This window comes from Punica granatum, chromosome 5 (assembly GCF_007655135.1).
Source record: "Punica granatum isolate Tunisia-2019 chromosome 5, ASM765513v2, whole genome shotgun sequence".
Taxonomy (NCBI): Eukaryota; Viridiplantae; Streptophyta; class Magnoliopsida; order Myrtales; family Lythraceae; genus Punica; species Punica granatum.
The window spans coordinates 17550077-17573999 of NC_045131.1; the positions used below are offsets into that span (position 1 = coordinate 17550077).

General features: G+C 35.9%; 2 protein-coding genes across 2 annotated transcripts; one reads left to right on the top strand and one right to left on the bottom strand.

Annotated features, from left to right (window-relative positions):
* Positions 1–837: 837 nt before the first annotated feature.
* On the top strand, positions 838–7270 carry LOC116208083 (long-chain-alcohol oxidase FAO1). Its single transcript, XM_031541305.1, has 3 exons — positions 838–1157; positions 1579–1851; positions 5325–7270. Exons 1-3 carry the CDS (start codon positions 948–950, stop codon positions 7128–7130), a joined length of 2289 nt encoding a protein of 762 aa, XP_031397165.1. The 5' UTR covers positions 838–947; the 3' UTR covers positions 7131–7270.
* On the bottom strand, positions 7109–22479 carry LOC116208082 (phosphate transporter PHO1-like). Its single transcript, XM_031541304.1, has 15 exons — positions 22116–22479; positions 18598–18684; positions 17883–18036; positions 12033–12441; positions 11475–11523; positions 10966–11037; positions 9963–10092; positions 9285–9408; positions 8941–9190; positions 8542–8646; positions 8406–8450; positions 8142–8294; positions 7736–8014; positions 7507–7643; positions 7109–7413 (listed from the first exon to the last, which is right to left on the bottom strand). Exons 1-15 carry the CDS (start codon positions 22356–22358, stop codon positions 7323–7325), a joined length of 2328 nt encoding a protein of 775 aa, XP_031397164.1. The 5' UTR covers positions 22359–22479; the 3' UTR covers positions 7109–7322.
* Positions 22480–23923: the final 1444 nt, after the last annotated feature.

A 23923-nucleotide genomic window follows, 5' to 3' on the forward strand; every position in this document is an offset into this window, starting at 1 on the left:
TCTTTTATTGAAGTATGCATTGTCATTTTTGTAACCGAAAAAATTCTTTTATAACCGGCAATGTGTGTTTGTTTTATAAAAAAATTTTAACTCAACTCAACTCAACTTCACTCATCTTCAATTCAACAACACAATCATTACTTTTTAAAATTTTTTAATTTTTTTTAATCATTCAATTCAATTTTTAATATTAAATTCTCTCAATTATTCATTACTTTTTCACAATTCAACAACACAATCATTACTTAATCATTACTTTCTCTCAACTATTCATTACTTTTACACACTTTTTCTCATAATTCAACAATACAATCATTATAAACCAATTAAAACTAAAACTCAACTCAACTTTACTCTAAATCCAAACGCACTCTAAATATCTGCCAATCCACATTCAATCTGCAAGAGAGAGTCGGATCCAAATTCGGGTTGGACCAATCTCAACGGCTCCTCATGGTGGGCCAAATGCCTAAATAATAGAAAATGATATTTTTTTATATGTGAATTCTAATATTCGAAAATTCAATTGAGTCCAAACTAATATAGTCTAGTCGGGTCAGCTTACTAAGAGATGAAACTCTTCCAGCATGGATTTCCTGCATTCACAGAGACTTGAATCTGAAAATTAACTTTAACGGAATAAGCGCCTAACTACTTGAATTGACCCATATTGGTAATATAAAATAATATTCAAATAATAATGGAGCTTCAACACAATATCGGGAAAATAAAAATACACGTTATCTCCGGTCCCTTAATTTTCTCCCATAACAAAAACAACCGGCGATTTTCTCTTTCTCCTCAGCCAAGGGGAATCGGCTTCCCCAGCCAAATCAAAAAGCCATCGCTTTCACTTTCAGGGCTCGAAAGAACATTATAAAAAGGGCCCCCCCCTAAGATTCAACAAATGGAGAACTCAGAGAGAAAGAGAGGGAGGAGAAAGGGAGATGGAAAACAGAGATCGGTGCCATCCTTTGTTGAAGGGAGGGAGCAGAGGAGACCGAAAATTCAGTCATGGCTTCTCTTCTGCCGAGATTCGAACCCTCACCAGCGTCTGTGAGACTCTGTTCCCGCCGCTCTCAATCGATGATGCTTCTCCGGAGTCTGTACGGTCATTCTACAGAGCCTCTGCATCGGAGAATCCCATACCTGATGAGGTAATACGAATGCCTCGGCTCCAGCATATTTGAATATAAAACTTCTAACTACGAAAGCGACCGGTTATTCTGGAAAACAAAGCCAATATTTTCAATGTCGGACGAAAAGCCTCTGCTTCAATTCGCTCCATCATCCACGTTAAATCGAACATATGACGCAGTGGCCAGATGTCATGCTGCAATAACGAACATGTCAGTTGAATTCTGGTATCGCAAAGGATGATACTTGATTATACCATATAAGGAATCGATGTTCGAGCATACTCTTTCTAAAACACGACGACTAATCGTCTTTTCTTGTACACAACATGGCAAGGAAGGATCACTTAAAAGTTTCCTCGTACTGAAAGGAAACGAGTTCCGGCATGAGGGCTTGTCCATCTAGTAATAATATCTCGGGTTTTGACCATGTTCGGAGCAGGTTGCGGAGCTGTTGCTGAAGAGGGGACTGGTGGAAGCTGTGATACTAGTGAGGGTGGTGCTTCTGCTCTTGTCCACGAGGCTGGGCACTCTGCTGCTGTGTGGGTCCCTTTGCCTTGGCCACGAGGACTTCACCATTAACAGCTTCCCGGACATTGGATTGGAGAGGAGGGAGAAGATAGTGCAGAAGTGGCTTAAACACTGGCTCTTCACTCCCATCCGCTTGGCCTTCATCTACCTCAAGGTCTTATGCCTCTACATTTACTTCTCCCGGGTAATCCTTCTTTCTTTTTTTTGTTTTTGGTCTATATTATGGGAATTTTGGACACACGTATACGTGCGCCCTGTTGGACACGAGCGAGTGATCTTATGCATCGGATTATAGAGAATTACGATTTAAAAGCAGGAGAAATTTTTCGAGAATTTTCTATAAGTCACCAGGTAATTACCAATCATTTTGCTAAGTACAGATTAATAGACACTGACCAGTCGCTTAATATGTATGGTTGTTACTTATTGTAACTACATAAATTCTCGGAAACTAGAGGTCGAGTCATTCTCAAAATTTTGCTTTGGAGTCGAAAGATATATCAAAATCCCGATGTAGATCCGATCTATGTGACGGTATCAATTCCAATCTCTACTTATGATAAGAGCTTATTTTAATATTAGGAAAACTGATATTGGTCATTGAGTTAATCTAGAAGAATCACTTTCAACATGACTATGATATAATTTCCCATTGCTTTGTGGATTTGATATGGTCACTTTAATGAGCAAGGGAGTCGGCAATTTAGGAATTTGTCAAAGCTAGCAAACCTACAAAATATATTAAATAGGCACGTGTCCTTTTCTAGTTAGAAATAATGGCTTTCCCCTGAGTGGTTGAATTTAAGAAGAGTTTTTTTTTCTTTTTTTGGGTAAGTTGAATTTAAGAAGTTTAATTGATTGTAAGTGGAATCTTCTCCGTACCGTGGGAGTTGGTGGATTTATCTCTTGTATTACTGCAAGCTAAACACAGACTAGTGCAAACATCCCTTTGGTTTTGGATTTTATGGTTTTTTTCCGATAAACACATACAATTCAAAACTTCTGAATTGTAAGTCAAAATTTTATGTCGTTGTCCACTAGACAACTTAGATTTTTTAGCATTTGAGTGCAATGTATATTCAGCCATTGGGTGTCATTTGGAGCAACAGTGTGTATATATATATATTTTTAAGGGTAAGATATCAAATTTATCTTCCCCGGTGACAAGCTCTATATAGATATGTTGGGTTCTTGACTAAACATAGGAAGCCACCTGATCTGCGTTAATTAATCGTATAAATCTTTGGATGCTACAGATTTGGAAATTAAATTTGAAATGAATAACTAACTGGGATTAGCTCAATCACTTCGATGTTTGTTCTCTTAAATAAGATGTTGGATTCGAAACTTGTAACTTGAACTAAAATCTATGATTCAAGAGGTTTACTCCTTATGGGCTGACTGATTCGAACTGGACTAGTCGGAGCCGGTTGGATTTCCAAATACCGAATACACAGCAGGAAAAAAAAATGAGACGAGTATTACCCGATTTTAGGTCTTTACGGTCAATAATTATTCGAGTTGGTTTCTAATAACCCCTCACGACAGAGGACCAATTGCATGAACATTCAACTTAAAATTTGAAGATAAAATGATCTTGTTTTTGAAAAAGAAAAATAAAGTAATGATAATAGTAACAATAATAATAAGAAGTCGGAAAATAAATAAAAATAGACAAAAATGAAAAAAATATCTCGTTATGCACAACTACCAACATTAATGGCACAAATCAATATGTATGTGTGTATATATATATATATATATATATATTGAAGAAGGGCGGCTTAAATTGAAAGAAAATTTATCAGCCAATAATGTTGATTCCTTAAACAGATATTGAATCCATAGTTTTCTTTTGCATCCTTCACAAGTAACATATGATTTGAACTCTCTCGTGAGTCATGCTGCCTAGGGGTCAGTCCACTCCATCAGCAGTGAATGCAGCCAATTGATGATTGGTTCACATATAAAAAAATCTCATCATTTTGACTCTAGTTAATGTAAATCAGCTCAGCATTGCTGACGTAGTGGACTGGGTTTTGCGTAACCATTTTGTTCTACATGGGTATACTTTAAAATTCGAATGTCAAACGTGTCTTTGATTAATCTTTTGAAGAATGTTATTTTACAAAAGTTTATTGCAGGAGAAGGCACATACAACAACTACTTTGCTTCATTCAGTATTGAGTTTAATAGGCGAGGGAAACACAAATCAATCAATAACCTTATTTTTCCTGTAAAATAAACCTCTTTGAAATGCGCCTTTCAGTTAAATAGAGGGTAGGTGATTAGGGAAGGGCTTATGGTACGTATAATTAAAGCTATATTAAAACGGGATTCCACACTCTCATGTTCGTGTTAATTGTCTCTATCTTGGTACCTTTTATACGAGGTTGGGTTAGATGAACATTCAAATCTTGTTATTAAGAAGTTACGAGTAATTATACTGGTGGTCCAAAAAGTTTCACTAATGTATCAAGTTGGTTCAAAAAGTTTTTTTTGCTACTTGATAGTACAAAATGTTTCAAAAGTGTAACATGATAATACAAACCGTTATCTTACCATTGACACCGTCAAGCGAAGCTGACGTGACCGAAACGTGGCCGACACGTAACTTTGATATATTTTTAGGAGTTGGTGAAACGTTACATGATGGTTCAAACTCTTTTGAAGTTATCACTTAATGATTCAAAATGTTTTACAGATGTAATATAATGGTACAAAATATTTCTTTAATTAACTTAAAGGTCCACCCATGTCAATGGCGAGATGACGACGTCAATGGCGAGATAACGGTTTGTACTATCATGTTACAACTTTGAAACATTTTGTACTATCAAGTAGCAAAAAAAAACACTTTTTGGACCAACTTGATACATTAGTGAAACTTTTTGGACTATCAGTATAATTACCCCTAAGAAGTTACGATAACTAGTGATAGATATGTAATGAGCTAGTTGTCAGCTACATGTGGACGAAAGTCCCTCCACGATGTAGTATCGTTTTCCGGACATGGCAACAACAAAAACCAGCACGACATTAATAGCTTCAATTCTACACCAACCCAACTACCACATAAGCTTTGCCTGTCATATTGGAAATAATTCTAATCGTTGCCACAATAAAGTCGATTTTAACACGCAAAATGGTACAGTTTTATATTTTTACTTTTCTTAGGAGTCTACTGCCATGAAAATTTAAATCTAATGAACTCATATAAAAATGTTTGTTTGGAAAAAAATAGCAGAAATTCAAGTCGATCAATCCAAAGTTGAATTAATTTATTACCATTCTTAATCTATCATAAGGGCAATTGATTAATTTTCCGAATTGATTCGGAGTGATAGCCCATATATCTTAAAATAATGGAAAATTAGTTTGGTAACTTCATGTAACCTCGCTTTTTCTATGTAAAATCGACGTCTATAAAAATGTTTATAGCTTGTTTTATAGGATATTAGTAATTGAATTATATGTTGACCATTATTATGGGGTATTATTCATATAAATATGTATGAATTATTTTTGAAGAATTATATTCAATTTTTATGTAAAGCTTAATTACGCTTTACGATTCGGACCCCCACTTTGTTTTTTTTTTAAACTCAATTTTAAGTGCTTTGATTCTGATCCATGGACTTTTATGTATGTATGTAGGTGGATGAGAATGGATACAACCCTATGTGGGAAGCAATAGGGTATCGACCGGACACCGGCGAGGCAGAACTGTCCGGCTTGCCAACCGAGAGACCCCTTGAAAGGGGAATCACTGAGACCACATCCTTGCTAAATGAATTGAGTCTCCTTCAATCTCTCCGCCGGAAAGGCCTTAAAGTCTCTCTCGATTTGAAGAGGAATGTCTTGCGCGTGCAGTGCGATGCAGTCATCGTTGGCTCAGGCTGTGGTGGCGGAGTCGCAGCCGCAGTCTTGGCGAGCGCTGGTCATCAGGTGGTGGTCTTGGAGAAAGGGAATTACTTCACCGCTAGAGATTACTCTTCCCTGGAAGGGCCTTCCCTGGACCAGCTGTACGATTCGGGTGGAGTGTTAGCAACGACCAACGGGAATTTGGTGATCTTGGCAGGGTCGACGGTCGGGGGTGGCTCAGCCGTTAATTGGTCTGCAGCAATAAGAACACCAGAGTCGGTGCTTCGAGAATGGGCAGAAGAGTGCAAGCTTCCAATGTTTGGGAGCTCAGAATACGACCTCGCTGCAGATGCTGTGTGGCGGAGACTTGGAATCACAGAGGACTGCATTCAGGAGGGTTTCCAGAATCAAGTCCTCCGGGAGGGGTGCAGGAAACTCGGCCTCGATATTGACAAGGTTCCCCGGAACTCTTCAGAGGGTCACTACTGCGGATCCTGTGGTTATGGATGCAGGAGAGGGGACAAGAAGGGCACCGACACGACGTGGTTGGTCGATGCAGTCAATCACGGCACAATCATATTAACAGGATGTAAAGCAGAGAGGTTCATCATGGAAAAGGTGATCAATCCTAAAGGGACAAGAACAAAGAGATGCTTAGGAGTGATGGCAAAAGTTTTGAACAGCAACATCGCGTGTAGGCTGGAAATCGAGGCCAAAGTATCAATCTCCGCCGGCGGAGCTCTACTCACGCCCCCATTGTTGATCTCAAGTGGACTAAGGAATAGGCACATCGGTCGGAACCTCCACCTGCACCCTGTCACGATGGCCTGGGGTTACTTCCCTGAGTCTAAGCCGACCGGCGCGAGCCCTGATTTCAAAGGTAAGTCTTATGAGGGGGGAATAATCACATCCGTCCATAAGGTGAGATCGGACTCCGGCAAAGTCAGGGCCATCATAGAAACTCCACTATTGGGGCCTGCCTCATTTGTTGCCCTGTCACCGTGGCGGTCAGGAGCTGACATGAAAGGACGGATGGCTAAGTACTCAAGAACCGCCAACCTGATCATTATCGTCCGGGACCGCGGATCGGGGGAGGTCAGAACTGAGGGTCGGGTGAGCTACTCCTTCAACCCATCAGACAGGGCGAACTTCCGGGAAGGGCTGAGGCAGGCAGTGGAGATCCTGATTGCAGCCGGGGCAGCGGAGGTTGGGACACACAGAAGTGACGGCCAAAGTTTCAGGTGCCAGGGGGCCAGCCAGGAGGACATCAATGCATTTGTGGACCTAGTGACGGCGGAGGACGGGGCAATGTCGATGAGGGAGAAGTGGATGATCTACTCCTCGGCACACCAGATGGGGAGTTGCAGGATGGGAGTGACCGAGAGGGACGGGGCGGTAGATGAATGCGGGGAAAGTTGGGAGGCTGAGGGGCTATTCGTTTGTGATGGCAGCGTGCTGCCATCCGCTGTTGGCGTCAATCCTATGATTACAATTCAATCCACTGCCTACTGCATCTCGAAGAGGATGGCTGAGTCCTTGTCAGGAAAGAAAACTAGTTCCTCAAAAGCTGATGGGTCGAACAAAAATCATAACGAATAATTTGGAAAATCATCACAAGTCCATTGTACATTTGGGAGTCGATTCTTTGTGTAGATTTGTCTGTCAGTGCATATTGATATCATAAGTAAGGTACATTTGGTCATTCTAGTATCGGTTGACCATTTGATTTTCACCTGAAATTTGAGCTATTTATATATCTTGAATAACATCTTATGGGACTAGAACATAGGCTTAACCATCAGAATCCATTTCACGGAACGGCAATGGGACGGTCTTAATAGCTCTAAACTTTCCGACATTATTCAAGTGCTCATTCTCCAGCCTGTTTGAAGATTGTTCATAGTTAGAATACTGCGAATTAAACTAGTAGTAACTTCTTAAAGATTATCACAAATGTATTATATGACAAGAGTACCTGTAGAAGTTCCAATGTCCTCGTCGAATAACCTCAAGCGAAGCCAGGAGAAAGTCCAGCAGTCGGGACTGGAAAACTCCAATGCGGAAACGCATCACTGTCTCCACCCAAGCTACTCTAAGAATTACGTTCAAAGCCTGGAAATGGATGACATCTCCCTCAAATTTAGTCATCACCTATAACATTTATTCATCGTGCAAGCCACAACGAATAGAAGACAGAAGCTTACGATTGAAACATAGTAAATGCCCTTGCTCTTCAGGATCAGGTCATCCCTTAGCCAGGGGTTTTTCGAATTCGGGTTCAGAAAGCCCCAGTCCTTGACAAAATCCCAGTACAGTTGGTAAACAGTCGCAACTACAGAAGTTATCAAGACGAGTGAGAACCACAAGGGGTCGGGTTGCCTAGCATACGTCAGTCGGGCTCCGGCAGCTACCATGGCCGAAACGTACTTTCCCATGTTGGACAAATGGTTCAAATCGGACTCATCGAACCATCTCCTTGCGCACTACAAAATGAAGAAAACAAGAGGAACCAAACGTCACGACTCACTGGTCACGAGTCCTAACCATCAACTTAATTGTATTGACGTACAATAAAATTTTCCGTGTAAGAGCACAAGTATGATTAGTTACCTGCATTGCCCGCCAGTAATAGGGCAAAAACGAGATCACGTAAGCGAGTTCACGGTAAAGCACTCCTGATTTGCAGGTTTCGAATTGATGCGTTCTGAAATTTTCCGCTATAAAATAGCAGGCTGTAGATTCAAGGTGCCTCAACAGTGGGATCTATCAGAGAGAGAAAAACCATTCAATTTTTAGTGATACACATATCTATAATGAAGGATATTTAATTTTCAAAAACAAGAATATTTGAAAGATAGTAAATTATTTGACTACCTGACTGGTTAGCTGGTCAGCCATGAAAAAGTCAACCATCAAAACCTGAAAAATTGGGTATTTTGTACATCAGTGAAATCGAAAGCAATTCAATTTCAAGGAATTTAATAAGGTTAAATAGATGCATGTGATATACCTTGCAAAAAGGCGAGCAGACGATGTTGTGCGTGATTCGAATGAAGCAATACCGAGTTGATCGGTAGAAAACATCAAAGGGGCAGATTAGCAAGGCAAAGAAAACCTGCGGATGGTGGGCACAGACTCGCTATTTAATCACAAATTTAGGCAGAACCCGACTGTCGCTAAATGTCTTATTTCCATGAGCCAATAGAATCTCTGCGCTTGATCAGCGAAGGTTCGTTCCAAAGAAATGAAAGATGATAGAGAATGAAAACTAATTGTATGCGAAATCGATGTGCTTTTATATGAATGACTATGATCCATTTCATCATATTCTCTTGCTATGCATGGGCATGAGCAATATATGTTAGAATAGATAAAACGTATATAATGGAAAAGGAAAAGAAGGACTCACAAGGAGGAGAATTCCCGGGATGGCATCGATATGGTAGGGCGAGAAGCCGTTGGATCTCAGGAGAAGGTGGACCACCATCGCCCCAACCATGGAGGTCATGAGGGTTGTGCTAAGGAGGAACGCGTCTCTGTACTTTAAGGCCGTATTTGGATTGAATTCAAAAATGAAGTTGTAGTTGATCCTCACGCTCTTCCACATGAACAGGTCGCACCCGTACATAAACAAGTGCAGGCTAAGCAACGCAAAGATGCTGCAGATAGAGAAACAGAAATTCAACGCCGGTGGCACTACTTATTCTGTCTAATAGATACAATGTAGATTGCACTGCACACATTTTTGCATACCTGAAGACAGGATAGATGGTTTCCATATACGAAATGTCAGAACGAGAAGAAGAGAAAATGCCGGCTACATGGGCCAAGATTGCATATATGACAAATAGCGTGATGAAACACCCCGTAAACAAACCTGCGAGAGGAATCAACTTGCAGAGTTATCAATTGGTTTTGAGTTCGATGTTCATCACCATGCCTCTCTAGTCTCTTTCTGAGTTGGCTCACTCTAAGCCATAGGCGATGACTCGATCGAACCTAACAGGCCCAAACTGAGGTCACTCTGTCAAAGAGCCAGCCCATATCATTTGGTCCGGCATTGTTCGAGTTTAGATCAACAGGAGACAACTTAAACCCAAACCTTGGGGGACACCCCTAATCTCAACATTATGTTATTACGATTAATTGCACTAACTCTACGCCCGGACTTCACAGATGAAGCCATAAGTAATTCAAGAATGCAGTTGCCCCATCAAATTGGCCTCTCTAATGCTATTCCCCATAAACATGTTTCCCAAAATTTTGGCCCCATAACAAGAATGTCAAGTCATTATTTTGCCTCCCCCGGAAAGAAAATTCAGGCTCTGAAGATTTGCAGGATGTTTAGGGAAACGAAATTAGTCGGTCTTCGCTCAAATGTCCCTCGTTATAAAATTAAATAAAAAAGCAAAATAATGGACAATATATTACCTACGAAAAAGGTGACAATGTGTGTGTCTCTCTGCTGTCGTGGCCTCAAGAACTTCATTGCCTTCTTGCGGTCATCGTTCGCAAAGTATCTTGTGAATATTGACTCTACCTCGTCCATTGCTCTCACCACCTTATCATTGACCAGATCGAACACTAATAACATATATGTACAACCCGATAATCACCAAAAATTTTAATTATGATCACTCTTCTTCATAGATAAACCATCAGTAATTTTATCTGTTTGCCTATTTACTTATATCAGTGACTAAAAACCATACATTAATGCATATATGATATGATATGATGTCATAAACAGCTCAAAATGAAAAATAACTAGAGTCTATGATCGCTTCTCTTTCAGATGTGGTTCAAAGAGATTAATGGCAGTATCATTTTCTCCTCCACTTCAAGCATTAAGAAAAAATATTATGGTTTCAAAAATATTTTATTGGGGTAATTGCAAAATTAATCCCAACATTGGGCATCAATCAAAAAAAAATATATCTCCCTACGTTTAAATTGTTGCAGGAAAAAAAAAGACTTGATTTCAAAACTTCACTAAAGTGAGACTTTCAAATATTATTTGTATTCTTTATATCTATATATGTATCAATTTCGAATATTTTAATAATCCAGATGGGAGATCTCGTGCTTTTCAGACTCCTCTTCTTTGTGCGATTGGACTCTTTGTCGCATATAGTGGTCACAAATGATCCAAATTTTTTAACTATATTAATAACTTTCGCCTTGTTTTAAAATTTATACAGTTCTATATTACTGAAATATCAAGAAAAGCATCGTGAAATATGATAGAAAATTAACACATTCCCCTATTAGCAAAAAATTAAGAACCAGTGAACCACCGCCTTTTCTTTTGCATCAATTGGAACGTGGATAATTTTTCAATTGAAACCAAACGTGGAGATTTATTTTAAGCAATTATTCCTCGTTTATTTATTCAATATTATTTGATGAGCCACCGAACGAGTAATTTTCTTACCTTATCTGAAGTGAAGAAATGGGATTTCTTCACAACTTGCAGATAAGTCTCCGAAGCCTGCTGATTTGCCACCTGCTCATTAAAAATCCACATTTTCTTGGTAAAATATACATTATTATCAACGACAATGTGATTTTTTTTTCTTGGGGGGGGTGGGAGGGGGATGAAAGACAGCGTGATTTATATTTCATAAAATATAAGCCTAAAATTTCAAGCTGGAATAAGTAGAAATCCTCCGAATGCGTATAAATAATATAGAAACTGCATCTACAATGGTTTTGAAAGTACAGTCTTTAGACATGATTTTAGGATTACGAAAGACAGAAGTCCGCTCCCTAAAACTATCTTATGCATGGCTCAATTTTCTGGTGCACATATAGATATGTTTATGGTGGAAAAATGGAACAGTGTTGGCATATTGAAAAGAAGTAGAGGTAATTAATAAATCACTGAGAGTAAAAGAAGGAACAAAAGAAGCATAGAAAAAGCAAGAATGATCAGAATATTACCTTGTCAAATTTTTTGAGTATCTTTGTGAAAGCCACCATGTTCAATGAGCTAAAAAGAAAAAAAGAGATCTTAGAATGATGAAAATCTTTTTTTCTATTTAATTATACAATATTTAACTATAATCATTAATACAACCTTTACTTGTACTTTCTATATTCTGTTTTCCCCGAGTTACCTTTCTATAAGAACTAAGTCGTGCTTGGTGAAAAAGAATGGAATGAAATGAGTTATGTATAGTGAAATGTAATTATATGAGAGAAAAATGATTTTTTTGGGTTGAATTTGAAAATATGAAAGAGTATAATTAAAAAAAAAACATTACCAGCCAAAAAAAAAAGCATTTGCTTTTCAGGAAGTCATTCTCTTTTATATATATATATATATATATAGACTAGATAAAAAATAGAGTGGATGAGATTTTCATTCAATTTCGTTTATTTTCATTCTAGTGTAGCAAACAAAACTATTATGTCAAAAACTAAACTATTGACCAGGCACTACGAAATGAAATCCATATAAATTCCAAGATAAAGAAAAACTTTGCAGTTAAATAAAACCTGTAATTCTTGAGCAAGCCGAGGCCCCGGTAGAGCTCCACAAATGCCCGTCTGATCATCTTCTCAGCACACTGAACCTTCTTCCTTTTGAGCACGAGATCTCCTGGGCAATTCTTATTTTTCGAGTTGTGGCCAGCCAAATCCTCCCACAACATTGATGTGAAGGCAGTGATCGATAATGTCGAGGTGGTGGTCCCAATATTGTCGAGGTTTTTCTTCTTCACTCCTCGGATGATGTTCTTCATAAAGTTAGGCCTCTTCCGGTTCGACTTCAGCAAAGATGAATGGCCATAGTTAGGATTGATGAAGCTGTTGACAGGACCAGCACTAAAGGTCTGCTGTGCTTCGTTTGCAGTTACATCTTCGGCATCCGAGATTTCTGATTGTGTTTCAGTATTATTCGGTGCCCCTGGACATTTTGCATCAAATTAGATTATGATGACGTTCACATTACATCCCATAGGTAACATGTTGACTGTCCCCTCGACAATATTTACACAAATCCCTTTAAATAGAACTTATCCCATGAGCATCTAACAAAGTCAGATTTCCGAAACTACCATAATTAACTAACATATCTTTCTAGTGGATGTACCCAAGAGAAATAGAGAAAATTTTAAATGATCATTTATCCGATGTGATATAACAATGAAATTTCTATAATTAGCAAAAATTATTGAAACTACTTTCCAGACGAGATAGAATCACTAAGGTGTGTTTGGTTTTATAGTTAAGTTGATATGAGTTTTGATTTTAATTAGGTTGTAATGATTGTGTTGTTGAATTATTAGAAAAAGTATGAAAAAGTAATGAATAGTTGAGAGAATTTAGTATTAAAAATTGAATTGAATTGTTAAAAAAATTGAAGGAAAAAAAGTAATAATTGTGTTGCTGACTTTTATTGTGTAGTGAGTGGAGTTAAAGTTAGAGTTAAAATTTTAAAAACCGACCCTAAAACCAAACGGGTTATAAAGAATTTATGGGAAAAAAAAGGAAGAAAGAAGAAAGGGAATTAGGTGAAATTTTTAGGATAAATCAGTAACTTTACAATTCACATGACCAAAATTTTCTAGAAATTGCCGAGGATTGCATTGGTGATTAATCCATTTCGGAAAAATGATAGATGCTATATAGATATATATATGTCCTTTACCAATTGGATGTGATTACTAATGTCCATAAAATATGCAGCATAACTTCTTTGGTCCTCAATACGTTTTATGTATGTTGGGGGGTTAATTTAATTGCTCGTATAGTTTTTACAATTTATAGAATGGGACACTCTCTTTTTTTGCTCAAATATAGAATAGGATACTCATCGTCCCATGATTTTGATATGATAGTTGGCGTTACATGTGTGTTTCAGTTAACATTGCGCATGCATTTCTAAATATTACTTTTAAATGAGGATAAATTACAAAAAATACAAATTTTCGCTTTTATATCAATTTTGGCATCAATTTTCACTTTTGACATAAAAAAAATCCCAACGTCTCTATTCTGTATCAAAAATGGCATGTCGTAACAATGCCGTCACGTTTTCCATCAAATTGCTGAGGTGGAGGGTAATGGATCCACGAGCTGCACATGTGGCTGCCACATCAGACCTCTATTCCTTCAGCTCAGGTCAAACTCCTAACCGAAATCAAATCCAACCCGAGTGTGACAGATCCGGATCCTCAATCAAACCTGAAACTAATCCCCCAATATCTTCTATGTATATTGCACATGAACCCTAATTTCCCCTAAATCCCCCAATTCGTCGTCTTTTTGGGTCACCCTCATCATATTCAATCATCCTCAAACCCGAAAATGATGCTCTTGTCCGGTCATCCTCATCATCTTCAATCGTCCTCAAACCCAAAACTAATCCTCGTTTTCAGGTTTTGGAGTCAGAAGAAAAAGAGCTAATTGAAGGAGACGAGAGAGAGAGTGTGAGAGATGATAACTATAAAGGAACCCGATGGACTTGAGAGGTTCAACATTCACTCATTCTTCTTTTTCAGTATATACCTTGATATCTAGAAGTTCAATCGATCCTGACTAATTTAGTTAGAGCTGGATCGACCTACTAAGAGGAAAAAAAACTCTGCCAGTATGAATTTTCTCCATTTACAAGAATCAAACCTAAGACCTTGCAAGAGAAGCTGAACTGCTTGAATCAATCCATGTTTGTAATATTTACTCATTCTTCATTGTTCAAAGAAGGAGATGAGATAATTTGTCAGTTTTGGGGTTTAGGTTGATATTTGAAGGAAGAGAGAGTTGATGGGTTTCGGGTTAGATTTGGGGTTTCCGGTTTGATTTGGGTGGATCCGTACCTTCCATGTAAGAATACATCAAATTAAAAGGGAAAATGAAACAAGAAAAGATTCGAAATTGAGAGTTTTAACTTGAAAGAAACACATTTTTTTTAAGGGAAAAGTATAATTTTGGCCCTCTACCTTTGAGTACTTTTCTATTTCCGTCATTTTTCAATTTTCTTTTTATATTTTCATCCTTTACTTTTAGAAACTTGTCTGTTTCCATTACTAACACTGTCAAAACGTGTTGAGTTGGAGCCACGTCAGCTGTTATATGGGATACCCATTCCACATCATCAATAATAAGAGGAAAACAAATGCAAAAGAAAAGTCGTAGTAAACCGACCCGACTCGACTGGATTTGTCGAGGCCCTATTGCGATACTAGATACTAGTGTTCACACAAAACAAAAGGCTTCTTAGTTTTGCGACTCCAATCCAAACACAGAACCTGTCATCTTTTTCTTTTCCCGCTTCCACATTGAATTTTCTTCACAATAAAGGATTTATATTCCTTTCGATTCCCCCCAAGCTTGTTGTTGGTGTTTAGAAGCGAAAACCCCCATGCATGGAGATCTTAGAGCTGAGCTCATAGTTGAATTCCAAGTAGCTCAGACAAGAAGGAGAATGAGTGGAGATTCAGTGAGCTTGAGCGACATCTAATGAAGCTTTCTTTTTCAGGGATCCTTAAACTGGGAAAATTGAAAGCCGAGATCTTGTGGGACAGACCTCAGCTGAGTTCTCTTCTATTTACTTGTCCATATCAATTAATATAGGAATTCATTATTAATTTGGCCATTCTCATAATCAAGGACTTGAGTGGGATCCGTGTAATTGTGCTCTTGAGAGGAAATGGTCAAGAATGGGCTTGCAAGGAGATGTTAGTGCATGTTATGTAGACTAACTATGTTCGCTAGAAGAGTTCTGTTGAGAGAGGGGGAAGAAAAAAAGCAGATGACTTTGTTGGAGAGCATAAGAAGCCTCTATATTTATATATATATATATATTTCAATGCCGAAAGAAGCTAATTAAGAATTAAATCTTTCATTTACAATTCACTGACTTTTCTCTTTTTTTTTCCCTTATTGTTGATGATGTGGAATAGGTCTCACTTATAGTAGCTAACGTGACTCCAACTCAGCACTTTTAACAGTGCTAGTAACGAAAGTACTAATACAAAAAAGTTTCTAAAGGTAAAGAATGATAATATAAAATAAAATAAAATAATAATAAAAATAAAAATAGAAAATTATTCAAAAATAAAGGATCAAAATTATATTTTCCCTCTTTCTTAACTACAAAAGGGGCACCTTTCTACCGATCCAAAAGTACAATACTCCCGATTGATTTTGTCCTTTTGTATATTTCTGGTGTTATTATTATTATTATTTTGATATGATATAAAAAAAAATCAAATGTACATGTGTCTAGAAACATACCATACTCTCAGAATCTTGATTGGTTATATCCTTATTCCAACTTTAGTCGAGTACTATTTGGATCGATTATGTTTACATATATGAATAAGGTTATTTATATAATATTACTTAGGAATGTTATTTTTACACTTTTACCATGATATATCAGCTTTGTGGTGCTGAATGTAATTTGATTGAATTATACACTATATATCATAAACCTCGTGAAGTCTGACTCACTAAAGTAAAAATTACTTATTCAACGTTTAATTATAAGTTTCAATTTAGATACTAAGTTTATTGAATTACATATTGGGATTAATTGACTATTTTATATGAATACTTTAATATTAGGTTACTTTTTAAATGTTAATGATGACATTGATGAGCACCCTATATGAATGGAAATCTTATATCAACTGAGGAATATAATTGAAGAATATTTGATTTGAAAATAAGAAAACAAAGTTGTATATATATTTTGTAAGATAGGATGGAAAAATTATTAATTCGCAAATATGTGATGAAAGAAAGGAAAAGGCAAATATAGTTTTTTTTTTCGGTATGTAAAGATGGTAAATTTAGTTTGATTTTTCGGTATGTAAAGATGGTAAATTTAGTTTGAAGGTAGAACCCCCCCCCCCCCCCCCGACAAAAGTAACATGTTCAAACCCGGCCTCGATATTGAGCCGGACTCTCTACTTGGCGTATATCAACTGGTTCAACCATCGAGTTCACTATTTTTTATTTTAATAAACTATAAGGAATTTTAGGATTATTTAATTTAAATTTAGAATTATTAATAAGATCATCCATTACAATATGCATTTAAATTTGGAAATATACGTTACGTGATTGTTGGTATAGAGATTATGAAAAAATATATCACCACCAACAAATAAGGTTGAGAATCGATATCCAAATATTCAAGGTTTTAATTCTAAAAAATAATTTTATGCAAGATCAAGTTGCAATATAAACAATGGATTTGAAAAAAAAATAATTTTCTCTGAGTACCTGGTCCGGAGCATAACTATCGGGCCATTTAAGCAGACGAATTAACTAAATTATTCGCTACATTACCTACCCGGTTTAAAACGACTCAACAAAAGGGATGAATTTTCTTTAAATGTCGAAATTATAAAAGAATAAAAATAATTAAAAATAATGGTGGGACAGTGCTTGCAAGTGGGGAAAATTCCCCAACTCGCCCCAAGGGTCCAAATAGGGACCCGTTTTAATAAATAAAAAACAAATATATATATATATATATGTATATATATATATTTCAAAATTAAATTAGGATTATTATCATTAATAAAAATTGTTTTCAAAATTAAATTACAATTATTATTATTAATAAAAATTATTTTTTGATGAAGAATGTTTTTTAATGGAAAAATGGACACGGGCCAAAACAGTAAGAATGCAAAATTTTTTTGTTACATAGGGAGGTTCATGGGCCTAGTACAATGAGATAGAAATTATAATAGCTAATAAAGGGGTAATGATAGTCCCACTAAAAATGGAATCTCTAAGTTATTAGGCGGGAGCATACACCACTGCACTATACCCTCTTTGATTAAGATTGCAAAATGTTAAGTCTAAGAAGATTAAAAAAAAAAAGAGGCGAAAGTGGTAAAATGTTAAACATTAATGCTTAAAAGGCAAAGAAAAGAAAAACTTAGCTCAACAAATATTGAGAACCGAAAGTGTCTTCTTCAGTATTGTGTGTTGAATTCTTAGCTCAGTAACATTCGTTAAAAGGCAAAGAAAAATAAAACCTTTACGGAATTGTTACTGCACTATGTACATGCGGTATTATTATTTTGTATGAACATAAAAAAAAAAGGGTTCTCTGCAGTGTCTTTTTATGAAATTGTTGGAGATGCCGTAGATTATCTACTGATATGTAGGGTGTATGGATGCTTAAATTGGCCAAATTTTCAATCACATGCATAATAACTATATATATATATATATATATAAGCCCTGTGGTCTCCGAAAAATAATCGCCAGTCATTTTAGCTAAAACAAAATATGATAGAAGATAACAAAATGAAGGCCATAAACTACCTGACATATCTGAATTACGGGTAGAAAATGACCGAGAACGATAAATGTTCTTACGGCTTGGTTCGTGGATCAACTGCTTGAGGTCTATGAGTATTTGAAGCTGCTTGTTCAGGGCCTCTCCTCTCTCAACAAACTCACTCTCTTTGGCCTTGTAAAACTGGTTCACCTTGTTCAGCTCGTCATCAAGCCTTTCGAAAAACATTTTCACCTGATTCGAAAAGCATAAAACGTTTATTCACACAGATGATGAACACATTGAACAAGAGGTGGCATCATAAACCTCTATTTTCCATCTAACATATCCTAAGGTTCCAAGTTTGATTACGTCTGATATCGAGGAGAGTTTTTATTATGGCTTGCCGGGTAACCTAACTCATTGACCGATCGTCAGATCGCTTGTGAATAAGTAGAACAAACATATATGCATCCTAAGTTGGACATATAGATATAAAGACATATTTATTAATAAATTCGTGGGAAAACTATGTTATGTCTACCGAAGATCACATTTTATGCTGTAGTCCTACATACTAGGATATCGGCATGCAATGTGTACATGGTTTGATGTGTAAGCCTAGACGAGCTGACCTATGTACGAAGCAAAGGTTGTTATATCTAACTCTACCTATTAAAAAGTTTTTTGCTACTTTTAACAGATTACCTTGCATATTTTCGGATGAACATGAATGGGATCACGAGTGTTGAAGATTTTGTTCTAGCAGACCAATTATTCAATTTAGGTTGTGTTGCCGGTTATATAATTAATTACCTCCTCTTCCTCAGAGAACAAGTGAAGGAGCTCGGTTTGGTAGACTTCACCATCTCCTCCATCTGCCTCCACGCTTTTCTTCCTCACCTGCAAAAGTGCAAAATGCATATCATATCATATTACTATAATTTCTTTCTTTCTTTTTTTCTCTTAAGACGAACCCTTTATTATTTTATTTATATATACGCCATTGGCTAGGTGGTTTTTTTTATATATAAATAATACGGTGGCAGCAATAATAACGACTTTACCTCTACTCCATGTTCGAGCTCTCATATTCAACCGCGAACAAATCAGAAAAACTGAATAGCGTAGTATCCCAAAAAGCCTAATATAATTCACAAAAGCCTGTGTCCCCCAAGCCTAGCAAAGAGCACATTTCAAGTAAATGTTTTTATACACGGGACCTTGAGCTTACCAAACCACCTAAGATAAGCTTGAAACTATTAGGCCATTACTTTTGTTGGTCTATTAGCTCGATGGTATTCAAGCCAGCTCGCATGGTACTCGACTAATCCACATCTCTCCACTAGTTAAAAGCAGGCATCGCATATCGACACCAATTTTAGAGGACTCACACGAATTCTGACCAGTTTTGTCATTTTCATGCATGAATTTCAAGTGTCACCGAGCTCAGTATCCTCACATCTCCTCTCCCTTCTTCGTGGCAATTACCAACACTGGGGGCCAATTTTTCATTTTTTTTCCCAGTATATGCACATATGTATACATATAAAAAAAATCTTACTTCACTTTCAATACATGGATGAATTAAAATATATATATATATATATATTATATGTATTGCATGAATGGAATTTACTATTTCATTAAACGTTATTTCCCAAGTGGAGCACTGTACATCCTTTTCTTTTCTTTTGTTTTTTTTTACCAGTGTAGGACTGTATTTTTTTTCTTTTTTTCGGTAAGTTAGCACTGTACTTTCAATACACAAAGTCCTGGTGGGTATGCGCCGCCACTTGTTGTGTGTCATAAAAATCATCATATAATAATAATAATAATAAATTTTTTTATTTTAGTAGATTAATAAAGTCAATCCTTAATTTCATTAGAAGAATCACTTTTAAAACCCCTAACAAGACGTGATATGATTATGGATAATAAATTCTGTAATAAGAAATGTCGGTACGCAAGCAATATATATATATATATATATATATATGAGCATATTCAGGAAAAAAAAAAAGAAGAAGAAGAAGAAGGAGAAGGAGAAGGAAAAGAAATAGATTAAAAAATGTAATAAAAGCGTGGCAAAACGCGACGGCGCTTCTCCTTTTTAGGCGGAACGCAACACATGAAGAGCACGGCCCGCAATGGACGGTTATAAACGTGTCCAATTAATGAATTCATTAATTATATTTCGCCCAATTAAATGTATCCATATCCATCCATCCACAGATATAGTAAAATTAACTCCTACAAGTAATTAATAGTCTTATATTTAACAAGACTAAAAATATCAATTTACTTTATTTATCAATTAATTTTCATAAAATTTTTTATTCTTATTAAATTTGAAAATAAATCCAAAAAAAATTATATGTTTCCATTGTTTTAACCACTGTACTTATTTGTTTTTCAATTAAGGTCGAAATTATGATACAATTTGATATTATTTATATAATTATTAAATATACTTTAATTATAGTATTCATATATTCATTTATCTATATATAGTAAAATATATTGGAGAAACTCCTCAAACTAATATAATTTAGAAAACTATCTTATAAGAAGTAATAATAAATGTAAAAATCGGTTTCTAAATAGATTACAATATGTAGATTATATACATATATGAGTTAGAAGTTGGTCTATATAAATGACAATTGCATAATTTCATAAATATAAAAAAAATTCAAATTTAAAATTTTCAAATTATCAACGGGATATTTAATTAATTAACTAATTAAATTACTTAAAAGCAAGTTTTTATTTAAAAAATCTAAATAAATCTTATAACTTTATGATAATAAAGATAGGACACTAAAAGAAACAATTAATTGTTATTTATGTAATTTTCAAAGAAGATAAAGATTATCACATGCCACTAATTTAATGGAATTAAGGTTATTTAAAAAATTAAAATTTATGACTAATTCTATTCAAAAAATCTTACATTTGGAAATTAAAATCTCACAAAACAATGTTTTTAGAGTAAAAATGAGTTTGTGGCATAGTAAAAATATGAATTGAATATTCGTGATAAATTAGTATATTGATCATTAATCAATGTATAGTTCATATTATATAAGAAAATGAGTTAAAAAAAATTTATTGAATCATTTATAAATATGATTGAAGATTATTGTTTTGAGTTTCAAATTAATCAATTATTTTTACTAATAAGAAAAATTATTATAAAAAATGTGAATAGTTTTCATAAAAAAAATATTAATAGGTATACAATAATTTTGTGGATAGGCTATCTACGTAGAATCAAAGGTTATTGGAATTCCTATATATAGGGATGATTATGAAGATATTATATGGAATTTGCACTTGTTATAGTTATGGATATGTAGGTGGACCCTTGATTACTTCCACTAATGACGTTGCTGCCGTTCAAAGTTTGCCGATAACATGCCAAAGTCATCATACGCAACTAATAGTTGTAAAAATATTCTTAGGTCATTTAGCCGTGCCAATCACTTGATTCATAATTAAGAGATATTTATTTCCTTTCTTGTTTTTTTTTTTTGTAGATTTATAAGCCTCTTTTATTAAAAAAATGCAAATATTGTTGTTACCGCTAACTCGGATCTGTCTTGGCAATGTTCACTTCGCTCTAGAAATAATATTCAGCATTCTCGTATTTAACAGTGTGTCCAATATCTCATAGTCAAAGAATGTTACAGAAAATATCCAGTCGGCGGGATAGTAACCGCTTCTCAGGTGATTGATATCCACAGTAAAATATCTAGCCGTAATTCAGGTTGTTCAAGTCGATCCCTCTATTCCTTCAACAAAGGTCTGTGGTTCGAATTTTCAGGAAATCTACCGCTAAGAAAGTTTTATTTTTAGTTGGCTAATTCGACTCAACTTGTATTACCAGAAGCCATTTTACTTTTTGCTACCGAGTCATGCATATCAACAAATAATTAGTTAAGTGAAAGAGAAAACTGGATAAACAGCTTCAGAAATTCGGCTGACGAGAACCAAAATGTAAAATCTTTTGGTTAGGGGAGATCGTGTGAAAACATGCGGGTTGCATAATTGACTTTTCATGGACTTATCTTTGGGGGAAGAGAAAGTCCGCCAGGAGATGCGGTGAGCTTCCGTGTACATATATATACATATACACATACGTACACAAACACGTAACAATGAGCGTCTGAATTTTTTTTTTCCCTCGTTAATGTGTCTGAAAGCCCTTCATTGTAAGAGCAGAAAGACAGAGAAAGAAGAAAGGAAAATCTCATTGAAACTATATTTTTTAACTCAGCAGCAAGTAAATTACTAACCGGAATTATGTATGGACATGCGTGACGACTTACCCGAATTATGTTGGTTACGACGTTACTGGAGGACCACAACCTCCCAGGGATTTTCTGCAAGAGATTACGGATCGGATCTAAAACGCCCATGATCCCATTGTTGCTAGGGTACTCGTGCGATTGCTTAGGCTTCATCGAAATCTTGATCCGCTTCACGTATTTCTTGAGCTGCCAGTAATTCACAAAGGCTTCCTTCCATTCCGGAATAAGCTGAGCTTCGAGCTCCTTCGAGAACTTCACCATCGGTATTTGGTTTGAATTCAATCCCGAGCTGTTAATATATGATTGAAGGAACTATGAAGTTTCATGTGATGAGAAGATATGAATATATTTGAATCATAGAGCAGGGAGAGAATGCTTTAGATTGATCAAAAGGTTATGCCAGCTCCAGCTGCGTGTGTGTGTATATATACATAGTTCCAGAAGGGTGACGAAGCAACTCCCCGGCTGTCGCTGTTCAGCGAAAGTACGTATAAAAGGTTGTCTCTTAAAAGAAAAATGTGAGAAAGAAAGTGTAGTGGAATGCATGCGTAGATTCAATTCTCATATTCTAATTACATTCTCTTTATTTATTACAGACTTGAGAAATCTGCAGTGAAACACAAGAAATCCTTATAAGGGTGGTTGATGACGAATCCACAAGTCTTGATCCACGAACACCTATACAAGGAGAAATCGGAGGTAGTGTTATGATTTCCCTCTCCGACGCTCAAATCAACAAAAGGCTTATGTAACAATGTGCCTAATCCTTCTAAAAAAAAAAACCAACAACAACAATAATGTGCTTAATCCTAAAATAGTGATACATACCTGAATATTTATAGTCAGTCAAAGATATATCGGTGCGTTTGGTTTCGGAGTCAAAGTAATTTTGATTTTGATCGTAGAAAATGACAAATGAGATGTGATTATAAATTTGATTTAGAAAACGTGTGTTTTTGTTGTGTAGTGTGTTGAGTTAAAGTTAAAGTCAAAATTTTTGTGATTTTAACTCTGAAACCAAAGAGAGTGATTGTGTTTCGGCTCCCAATTCACCCAAAAGAAAAAGAAAGATATATTTCTTTTTCCAATTTAAAAGATATTCAATATCCACGCATGTCATATAGGTCGATAATCAAGTGAAATGTGTCCAATATACTTCTTTCCCAAGCATCATTCCCCTTTGGATTATTCATGCCGGGCCGCATCGCTCAGAACGCAACCTCAGCCCATGATTATAAGCCTCACCAGCCCAACCTGTAACAAGCCTAAAATCTGGTCCCTAACCACTCTCATTTTCTTGGCCACAAATGAAATTCATGAGCCTAGTATAATAAAATAAAAATTTTTATAACTAATAAAAGGACAAATACTAATAGCTAATAGAAGAAAACATGTAGTCCCATAATAAATATCGAACCTAAGACCTCTTGATTACCCGGAAAAGGCATGTGGCTCTATGCTAGAACCTTTTTGACATTTAACTTTTATTTTTATTTCCTTATACTGGACTCATGGGTCACTTTTATGACAAAATAAATAAATTTTAAACATCATTTGGAAAAACCCATAAAATTATAAACCTTCAGCTTTCTCAGCCATAATCTATCAAAAAGAATTAAGTAAAATTATAAACTTTAATTCCGTTTCTATCTACCATTTCGTGAGTAGCCCATCCACATCAAATGGATTTTGTTGATGTGGAGGGTAACAAGGCCATTGTGTCTAAAGGAAACAAATTCGTTTTGCTTTTTTCTTCGTGAAATCAAATATTTCATTTCCGTTGCCATTTTCCGTCAATTATTTCACTGTTACCACATCAGCCGTTG

Excerpts from the sequence above, each read along its gene's own strand:
- LOC116208083 (XM_031541305.1), top strand. The coding sequence starts at position 948 with ATGGAAAACAGAGATCGGTGCCATCCTTTGTTGAAGGGAGGGAGCAGA. Across the intron at positions 1,158-1,578 it reads AGAATCCCATACCTGATGAG|GTTGCGGAGCTGTTGCTGAA; the intron begins GTAATACGAATG and ends TGTTCGGAGCAG. Across the intron at positions 1,852-5,324 it reads TCTACATTTACTTCTCCCGG|GTGGATGAGAATGGATACAA; the intron begins GTAATCCTTCTT and ends GTATGTATGTAG.
- LOC116208082 (XM_031541304.1), bottom strand. The coding sequence starts at position 22,358 with ATGGTGAAGTTCTCGAAGGAGCTCGAAGCTCAGCTTATTCCGGAATGG. Across the intron at positions 9,409-9,962 it reads CATTGTCACCTTTTTCGTAG|GTTTGTTTACGGGGTGTTTC; the intron begins GTAATATATTGT and ends TTCCTCTCGCAG. Across the intron at positions 7,644-7,735 it reads GCATTTACTATGTTTCAATC|GCTTTGAACGTAATTCTTAG; the intron begins GTAAGCTTCTGT and ends ATCCATTTCCAG.